This window comes from Hyaena hyaena, unplaced genomic scaffold (genome assembly GCF_003009895.1).
Source record: "Hyaena hyaena isolate Hyena2069 unplaced genomic scaffold, ASM300989v1 scaffold_146, whole genome shotgun sequence".
Classification (NCBI taxonomy): Eukaryota; Metazoa; Chordata; class Mammalia; order Carnivora; family Hyaenidae; genus Hyaena; species Hyaena hyaena.
This window is the reverse complement of record NW_024080778.1, coordinates 313,782-324,219: the sequence shown is the minus strand read 5'-3', so window position 1 is coordinate 324,219 and position 10,438 is coordinate 313,782. Positions and strand designations below refer to the sequence as shown.

The window sequence follows — 10,438 nt, the reverse complement described above, 5'->3', positions numbered from 1 at the left end:
GCGTGAGCGTGCGTGTGCGTGCGGGGGAGGGGCAGAGAGGATCCCAAGCGGGCTCTGCCTGTCAGCGCAGAGCCCCATGCGGGACTTGATTCCACGAACCTGTGACATCATGACCTGAGCCCGAATCAGGAGTTGGACGCCCAACGGTCTGAGCCACACAGGCGCCCCTCCATTGGCACTTTCTACCTTGCTCTCTTGCTCCCCCAGGGGAATGCCTGCCTCCGTGAGATGAACTTTTGTTACAACCTTGCTACGTTTATTAAAAAGGTGGAGTAGAGTCAAAGAAAACAAGAAATGTGTCAGGATTGCACTGCTCTGAAACATCATGGCTTTACTTTTCCTTATTCTGTTCCAGTCTTTTGTCAGTATGTCTATGTTGTTTCTAGGGTTGTCACTGAGCATAATGCACTTTTATATTCCACTTCTTTCTCTTAGCATCACATGCTTCCCCCCATAGGCTACTCAATTTCTCATGGCTGTCTTTCCCACTGAGTCAACTTTCCATATACTATTACTTCTGTTCAATGGAGTCAGTATTTTCCCTCACTCAGAAGTTCCTTTTGGGTTTGCTCTTTTTTAGTAATTTCAAACTCTGTGGAACAAAAATATTTATACATTTAATTAAAAAGATAGGGGTGCCTGGGTGGCTCGGTCAGGTAAGCCTCCAATTTTAGCTTGGTCATGATCTCACAGTTTGTGAATTCGAGCCCCAAGTTGGGCTCTGTGCTGCCAACTCAGAGCCTGGAGCCTGCTTCAGATTCTGTGTCTCCTTCTCTCTCTCTGCCCTTCTCCTCATGCTATGTCTCTATCTTTCAAAAATAAAATAAACTTCAAAATTAAAAACATAATACATTAAGGTGATGGGATAGTTATCACATTGTTTGCTTATTTTCCATTATTTTTTATTAAAATTAAAAAAAAAGTTTATTTACTTTTTGAGAGAGAAGAGAGAGACAGTGTGAGCAGGGGAGGGGCAGAGAGAGAGGGAGACACAATCCAAAGTAGGCTCCAGGCTCTGAGCTGTCAGCAGAGAGCCCGATGCGGGGCTGGAACCCACAAACAGCGAAATCATGACCTGAGCCGAAGTTAGACAGTCCACTGATGAGCCACCCAGGTGCACCCATTATTTTCCATTTCCTTAAAAAAGGACATCGTCCTCCACTATCATCAATGTTGAAAAGCATTTTCTGTGCTGTTATGGTTTGTGTGGTACAAAACTATTGAGTCAAAACACATTCGGGGTGAAGGGGACTTTTTATCTACTTCAATTTCATCATTATATGGCTAAAGAGCCTAAGACTCACTTAATAGTCCCTGTTCTCTGGGAATGTAGGGAATACGTATCCCACCATCTGCAGATAAAAACCCAGTCACGTTTACCAGTGCTACACAACCATTCAGGAGGCCAGTGTTGTGCCTTATGGGGAATTTCAGCATGTCATCCAAGATGTGCTAGTCTGAGATCGTGCTGTTTCTTAGTGTTGTGGCTAATAGCATGGGCTCTAAGAATCAGACGACACAGGTGCAAGTCCCTGTCATGCTTAAGTAACATCAGGCATCTTATCTAAAACTTTTGTATTCATTAATTTCCTTTGCTATAAAATAAACAGTACTTATCTCAAGAGTTATTGCAAAATTAATTGAATTAAGTTAAGTAAAGAGTTTAGTGTAGAACTGGCATATAGGATTTAATATGCCAGTTTAATAATGACATTTAATCTAATGATGATTTTTTTTTTTAAGGAACTATAATCTTCCCCTAAAGAGTAACATACTCTAAACCCTTTTACATCTTGAGAGACAAGATTCTCAAGCACAAACTTGAAATTTGTAATTCAGAGTTCCAACAATAACCATTTCACTTTTTAACCTGGTATTGGATTTGTGGAAAGAATATTGAATAATCAAGATTTATCCCATTGGACTGAGTGCCAAAAGAAAAGTAGATGCTTGGCAAATAGTGTAGAAAAAATGGAAACAAGAAACTCAAGTTCATGTGTGCTATAATTATTAAATAGTTTTTCTTATTCTATGGGCTATGACATAGTAAATAAGTTATATGTTTTGTTAATGTTCTTCAGAGCTCTGGGTTGAAAGCTAATGTCAGGTTGCTGGCCTTTTGGACTTAGAACTCAAAGACCAGCTCAGCCGGTCAGTGTTGGCTTGATGTACAAATAAGAACGTTTTTGGCTTCTGACCCCTGTATACCTAAATAAAAAGTGGTAAGAACTATTTCTTTATGAAGGAAACTCATCAGAACCTTTTCTTTTACTTTTTACCAAAATGCATCCAGAGTTGCAAAGTTCTTTCTGAGCAAATCTATGGTTATTCACTTAATAGTTCTGATCAGTGGAACTGCTTACTCAGATTTTCAGTTATGTGTTTGACTGCAATTTGTACTCTTGCTATATTGACTCTGAGAAGATCAAATTAAAACTGCTTGTCTAAATATTGCCATGTCAGTAAAGTATACCAATAAGTACAGACCTTAGGCATGTTGAATGATTTTCTTTAAAAATTTTTATTGTTTATTTGTTTTTTGAGAGAGAAACCACAGAGTGTGAGCAGGGGAAGGGCAGAGAGAGCGAGGGAGACCCAGAATCTGAAGCAGGCTCCAGGCTCTGAGCTGTCTGCACAGAGCCCAAGGTGGGGCTCAAACTCGCAGACAGTGAGATCATGACCTGAGCCTAAGTTGGATGCTTAACTGACTGAGCCACCCTGGTGCCCCTGAATGATTTCCTTTACAAGAGTTAGAATAAGTTATTTCCTCCTTTTGTATTACCCCCTTGCCTGCCTTGTCTAGATTGAGCATTTAACACTCTTTGTCTGGTATATCTTTCAAAAGTATGCTTGTGGAATTAATGTTGTAATATTATTACTTCATAAAGCTTGATTTCTTGGAAGGATTCCCTTGTAAGAAAATCAACAGGAAGAATTCTGTGACAAACTATAACTTTGTTACTTTGCAACTTGGAACTGTTTCTGTTACCCACTTGCTTCAGTACTTTCCTAGATGCCTTTGGTTAAAAACAGTAACAGCCCATGCCACCACCTGGTACCATCTGTCACACTGAACTCAGTTTCTAGAATGGTTTTCATAGGAGCATCTACCTTCCTTACTACCCTTGGTCAGATGTCCAGGCAGGCCTATTTGATAGAGGGTCACACTCCTAGAGGGACTTAGCTGCCACCTGCCCAAGAGAGCAGCACTGTTTTGGAATCTTGAGCTGCCTAGTTGTCTTTGCCATCACATTTCCTCCATTACCTTGCCTTAAATGGCTGCTCAATACATTATGTACCCATCTCTCTGCCTCTAGAGGCTACTGCTTTGGGGACAGGGGTCCCAGCTTAATCTTAGATCTCCCTCCCTTTACTCTATCCTTCCCCTCAGTGCCTGACACCATGCCTTCTATAGACTTTGTGCTTCATGTTTGTCAAACAAGTAAATATTTATAAAGCTAGATTTGGAGGCAAGAAACCTATTCTGTTTCCTAGCTTGGCAAGTATGGGGCAGTAATCTCTTGTGTTCTCCACTCCGTGTGTCCTTGCATCTGATGCCTTTGAGCAGGAGAGGCCACCAGGACAATGGTAGAGGCCTAGGCTTTGTGTCGTTATGACCCAGCTCCTGAGTTGCCTTCAGTAGCTATGTGCTTTGGGCAAGTCACTGCTAATCCTCCAGTCCCACAGGCTTCACTGATAAAATGGAGCTCACATAGTCTGTGTCATAGTTGCTGTGATATTATTTCTGTAGACAATCCCTGCCCTCCAAACTGTAGGTCCGTTAAGGTAGACTTTGTTGTTTCTCCACTGCTATATCCCCAGTACTAGGGTAGTGCCTGGAGTATAGTTAGTACTCAGTAGATGTGAGTGAATGTGAATGTTTTAAGTACCTACATTTCAGTAGTAAAAGCGGTTGTCTCTGACCCTCACTAAGAGGGCTTCTGGTTGGTTGGGTTTTGTTTTGACATTGTCTCACATTTTGGCTTTATTGCAGGACAAAGAAGCTGCCATCCAAAAATTTAAAGAATCCTCATGAAGAATCGAGCAGAGAAGTTAGCAGTAGCATGTCTACAGATGGCGAGGCTGGGATGGCCTCCTGTCCCCAACCTTGGGTAATGTGACCAAAGTACACGAAGCAAAACATTGGCTTCATATGGATCCCAGTTAATGTTTTTCTCATTATGTGTTCTCTCATGTACCTTCTTTCTATAACTTACATTTTTATGGGTTATATGAAAAGTCTTTCCCAATTTTTAGGTAATCTCTTTCAAATCATGTCTTAAAAACACCCAAGATTTTGCTCTAATTTCTTTCTTTTCTTTTTTCTTTTCTCCTTCCTTCCTTCCTTCCTTCCTTCCTTCCTTCCTTCCTTCCTTCCTTCCTTTGCTTCTTCTGGTTTCTAACTGTAGCTGTTTATTTATTTATTCATTGAAATACAGTTGATGCTCTCGTTTTCTTAATATTTTTTTTCTTCCCATACATTTTTAAATCTATAGAATTCAGCACCAGAATTGTTGCCAGACTTAGCAAATAAAAATATAGGATACATGGTTAAAGTCATACTTACACTGAATGTTAAGTTTAAATTCAAATTTCACTTGGTGTCCTGTATTTTATCTGGCAGATCTACACATTTTCCAAAAAGCATAATGATTGGGAAGTTCAAAATGCTTCATAAATCACCCACTTCAGCGACTGATCTTGGAACAGTACACAGCAAGTTTGGGATAGGCTAAGCTCTCTTAAAGCTGTTCGAATTTCCATTTCCAGACACCTGTCAGAGATACTTGACCAGTTCAGTACGTACTGCTGGTAATTTGTTGTATATACTGCAGATGAGGCTGGAATATATGGCAGATGCTTGGGGGTGGGATTGAAACCTGCAGGCAAATAGGGAAAAGATTATTAGGAAGATATGATGGAAGGGCAGAGGCCTCCTTCCCACACTATTTCTCCCCGCCCCCCACCCCACCTTCATCTCACTGTGCCTTCCCAGAGGATAGCTGTCTCGTGGCCACAGTTTTACCTACCAGGTGATCACTGTCCCTGCTAAGAAGCTGTAAGATAGGCATTCAGTGTATACTTATTTTCTGGTTGAAATTTGAGTACAAATCAAAGTGAGCTTGTGAAATCTAGCTTTACCCTCCTACTAATTGGCTGTCTAATCTTCAGCAAGCCATTTAACCCCTGTTTCCTCTTCAGGACACTGAGAGGTTTGGATTAGATGTCCTCTAAGACCACTTCTATATCTCCAGATTTCATAAGTGTGTGCTTCTGGGTGGACTTACCTATAGAATGTCCTCAGTTCTTTGAGACCTCTTGACTATGTAGACTTCTAAATGACCACTGTTGCATCTGTTGGTCTATATGGTATTTCATTCAGGTTTTGGGTAGCAAGTTTATTTCATGTTACTGAAATCAGGGGAGAGTGAGAGAAACAATCTCTGTCTAGTCTTTTAAAAAATCAAAAACACTTGGCACTGTTATTAGCAACATGTTGTCAAAGAGCTATACTAGGAGGTCTCAGGCTGCCGAGCTCTGTCCCCCTAGCTGTCCTAACTGTCCACCATAATTGTCATTGACACCAACTGCTGCTGCAGATATCAGTGGGAGTGAGAGAGACCTGAGCATCTGAACTAGCAGGAGAAGCAGCAGACCCGAATCTGGTTCCATCAGCTGCCTTCTCCAGCTCAGCCCAGAATTCTAGGGCTTTTGTTCTCTTGGCAGAAACACATGTGGCTGGAAAATTTGCAGTACAGAGGGCTGGATTTTGACTTCATTCAGAAATAATGTGTATGTGCCCTTCCACAGTGGGTCATGTAGTGATTTTGCAATATGTTGCTGCAGAGAAACCATTAATGAAGAGAAAGCAGTGAAGGATAATTAGCATTGTGGAAAATAAGAAAATGAAAACACATGTTCATGGGATTCACCAACATTTCTCTCCCTAATCAACTCCAGTCAGTATTCTTCCTATACTTTTCTCAAAGGGAAATGTTAGCAGGGAGGTTTTTTCTGTTCCCTTTTCCTCATTGTATTTCTGAGTCTGGGCTTTGTTCCTGTAGAGAACCCATTTCTGATGGGCTCATGATCAGCTAAAATCTTGGGACAGTCCCTCTGCTGGGTTACTCACCAGTGAGGAAGAACTTTGCAAATTACATCCTTTGTCCTCGGCATGGGATAACTTATTTCCTTTAATCTTATCATTGATGTGTGTGTGTGTGTGTGAAACCGATTCTTTTTTTTTAATGCTTATTTATTTTTAAGAGAGAGATGGAGCTTGAGCAGGAGAGGAACAGAGAGAGAGAGGGAGAGACACAGAATCTGAGGGAGAGACACAGAATCTGAAGCAGGCCCCTGATGTGGGGCTCAAACTCACAAGCTGTGAGATCATAACCTGAGCCCAAGTCGGACGCTCAACTGACTGAGCCACCCAGTGCCCCTTGATCTATTTTTTTTATTGATCTGTTTTAATAGCTAATCTATCTAGTGTGAATGTGAGCCAGTGAACTCTGGTTAGCCTCCATTGCAAGTGCTCAGTCGATTATGGGTAACACAATAAGAACAAAATAATCAACTTTTTGACCAAAGAGAAATGGCTGGATTTTTCTTGGCCTGCCTTTTAGAATTCCTGTTCCCAAAGTATTCAACTATGAGAAAGTATTTGGTGGATCCCTGCAAAATAGTAGTTCCACTATTTGTTATTATTATCCATTAATGACCTCAAATTACTTAGAACTTGATAGCATGTTTAAGTGAATTTTTTAAACTAAGCACATATTTGAACAGCTGGGTCACATACATATATGAGATCTTATCTGGCTTTTGGGCAATGGTTAGAACCTGTGTGGACTCTTGGATTGCTTAAAGTAAAACAGTGGGATCCTTGGGATCCATGACCCAAAAGTTGGGATTCCAGAATTAGAATAAGATTCTTCAGTAAAGCCATTGGTAGTGCCTAGTTGCTTTAATGAGGAAAACACACAGCTCTTGAATTTTTCATTAGCAAGAGCAATAAATTTGACAGGGCCTTTCAGCTTTCACCTTCCATAGCATGAACATAATGAAGCCGTAGACTTTGGTTTAATGTACATTGAGATAATTTATGAACTATAGCAATGTCTTCTCTCTCCTTCCCTCTCTTGTATTCTCTGCAGTTTGTGGTTATAAAGGAACACCAAAATTTCAGAAATGGAAGTCAATCTGTGGCCCTCAAGGACGGTGAGGCAGCAGATGTTAACCAGTTTTCCTCTCTGGAGACAGGTGAATGGCTCTCTTTACTTGGATCCTGAATGTTTTCCTGATCGTGAAAGTTTGTTGAATCATAGAAACAATGGTTGAATTGTATAAGCTATGTGAGCAGCTGGGCTATATTGGAATGCCATAGAACTTTAGAGAAATATACTTGGATTGGATTCCTATCTTATGTGAGGTCACCATGTTTGCTCAAAACTCTGGTCACATACCAGTCTGCTAGATCACTTGGAGAATGTACACAATGAGTGATTCCATATTTTGAATTAGGTTGGGTTTTGAGGTCATTCTTGGGGTTTGGGATCTGTATTGGTAGCTGTAGGTATACTTTGGTGAAATTACAAATGGCTCCAAGAAAATGTGTTCCATGTTCTACTAGGAAGGTTCCTCTGAGTTTGAGTTGATCTGGGGGTCCTCCTGGGGACTTGGAAGTGTTCAAGTCTTCTCAGGAGCTAGCCCCCAGCCAGATGCCTGACCATCTGTGAAGTCCATTCAGGCTACTGGGAGAGGGGCCATAAAATTAACCACGTTCTCAGGCTTCTCTGGAACTCAGTTCTGCTTAAAGTGGAAATGGAGTTAGACACCCTTTAAAATAATACTTTTGCCAAGAGTTGCATTATGATAAACATCTCGGTCATGGGGCTCAAATGTCAGTTTTATTTCATAATTCACAGGACAAAGTTGAATATGTTTTGAATCATATGCTGTTAGAAAGTTTTAGAGAAGCTTTGAGCCAACATAAATAGTTTCTCTGCTGAGAGGGGCTTCAACTCTACTTATATTTTCTGACATTTGCTTTTTGTTAATATACTTGTTACTATACTCTCCTCTCCAGATTTCCTTATAGAGAAAACATGGGATTCTTGTTTTGAAAAACTCATTCTACATTTCTGTCTCATACACGTATTGCCGTATAATCCAAATTCAGTAGAACTTTTTTTCCTTGAGGAAGGCCCTGGATATTATGGTACACTTAAGAATTGAATGTTAAAATTACAGTAAATATAGTTTTTTATATACACTGTTACCAGTGTTGTTACTTGCGTAACGAATACATTCAGCATTTTCAAAAGTTATTTGGGTTTTGTTATTACTCACATTATCAGAAAGTAATGGAATACCTTGTAGTTACATATTACTTTTCCTTGAGGAGCCAAAAGCACAGAGTTCTTTGTTATATAAGTAATTCAATGTAAAGGTACATATAACTTTGCCAGTTAATCAGTAGCACAATGATTTGACCAAGGTATGGTTAAACTCCAAAAAAGAACTAAGGACTCGGTTAGCTGAGTACACAGGAAGAGATGAGAATATCTCCCTCTTTGCTCACTCTCCTGCAGCTTGACCCATTCTCTGTGGGCCATTCATAAAACTGTCTTCCAGTATGAGTGATCACACCCCCACAATCACGTCCAGCTGTCTCATAAATATATGTGGTGAAAGTGCACAAAAAGATCCGAGGTAAGGAAATAGAGTGGAGAATGAGATAAAAGATCGAGACTGGCTCTGAGCCAATTTCTTCTCTGTTTCTGGAAAGCTCATTAAGATACAGACTGTGCTTGGGCTGGATCCATGGAACTATATTCGTTGACCTCAGCCAACATCAGTTGGTGCAGATTAAGTGTGCACAGTGCTAGGGACAGAGTCCCCATGCTAGGGGATAGGCATGCAAGTGTATTTAAAACCTGACCTCTGTTCTCAAGTCTCCCAGATGGGGAGAGAAGAAGTGCACAGAGAGAGTTAAAGAGGAATGTCAGGTAGCATAGCCTTTGAGTCATCCCATCCAACCAAGACTCACTTTTTGCTTTAAAAATTGGGTCCAGGTAGTCTGAGAATGGATTCATCTTGTGTCTCATCTTTTAGGCCTACTCTCCAACCACTATTATGAGGGCCTCTCTTGCTGGATTTGTGAATGATGTGAATCCTAAAATTTCTTTTTCTTTTTGTATAGGGTCAGTACAGCTGCCATCACAGAGAAATGAGCCCCAGGTGTACATGGGCACAGGGCAAGGCTGCTGCATTCCACCATCCGATGATAAAGGCTCTAGTCCCCTTGGAATGCAGTGGGGTTTTCATCTCCCCTCCGCTGGGGCACAGCCCATTGCTCTGGGGGTTGAGAAGTAGCAATCTCTCTTGTCAGCAAACCCCTTATTGCAACAAAGGGCCCCAGATCTACAACACCAAAAGAAGCTGACTCAGTGAACACTGGAATTAAAAGGAAGGTCAAGATGTATAAACTGTATTGATAGACAGTAAAACTTCATTTCAAAAAGTATAGGGAAAATACAGATTTTGGTGTCACAATCTCTACAGCTAATCACCTAGTCAGCATCCTGGAGACAAATATGTCGTGCTTTGTTTCTTCCTCCAACCAGAACTGCTACAGATTTTCAAGGAAGAGTCACGGGAAGAATCACTAGGAAACTCATTAGAAACCAAAGTACATATTGCTTTGTACATTGTGTTGTCTTCACTAGTTAATGCAGACAGATATTTTTTTCATTGCAGCCCCAGAAGAAATCTGGGGTGAAAGAAGGCAAACACACTGGCTTGGTCAGTTGTAAGAAATTCCTTTTACGTGGAGAGAACATTTAGCTCAATCTCATAAGATGATTAGAATATTAAAATCACTGGTATGATACATTGTGGGCATTTAACTTATCACAGGTGTGGTCCATGCTGGTAATCTCACAGAATGAAATTTGATAAATTAATGTACCGAGAACCTGATTTCTTCAGAATTGGCTTATGTTTCTTTTTTAAAATCTTTGAATGAAAATATTTTATATTAAAACATTACCCAAGAGACCAGTGTTTCTCAAGCATTACTATCCTTTCCCCATGGAATTTTTAAAAATAAAAATGGTAAATTTTCCCTTCATGTATTTGCACAGAACTTTTACTTATTTTCAAAGATGAAATTGTAAACACATTTCTAGATTTATTTTTGTTTTGAACGATCAATGTCTTCTAATTATTCAAATAAAATCACCATAAATATAAACATTTTATTGTATTCCTGGTTAAGCAATAAATTGTAGTCTAAGGGATATTAGAGTTGAACCAAAGCGATTTTCCAGGCTTCTTATTTTTACACTTTTGAAAATAATTTTGAAATCTATTGCTGTAACTTTATAAAATAAAACTTCATAAGGTGTTCAATTAAATTTCATTCTTGTAGCTA

The 10,438-nt window shown here is 40.0% G+C and overlaps 1 protein-coding gene across 3 annotated transcripts in view; it reads left to right on the top strand.

Moving 5' to 3' along the window:
* EGF (epidermal growth factor) overlaps positions 1-10,029 on the top strand; it is a 101,412-nt gene extending 91,383 nt beyond the window's left edge. For all 3 annotated transcript variants that reach the window (XM_039238760.1, XM_039238759.1, XM_039238758.1), the window contains 3 exons: positions 3,995-4,112; positions 7,158-7,263; positions 9,206-10,029. In XM_039238760.1, the coding sequence (XP_039094691.1) occupies positions 3,995-4,112; positions 7,158-7,263; positions 9,206-9,378 (397 nt within the window). In that variant the 3' untranslated portion in view covers positions 9,379-10,029. The remainder of the gene's footprint in view (positions 1-3,994; positions 4,113-7,157; positions 7,264-9,205) is intronic.
* The last annotated feature ends 409 nt before the right edge of the window (positions 10,030-10,438 follow it).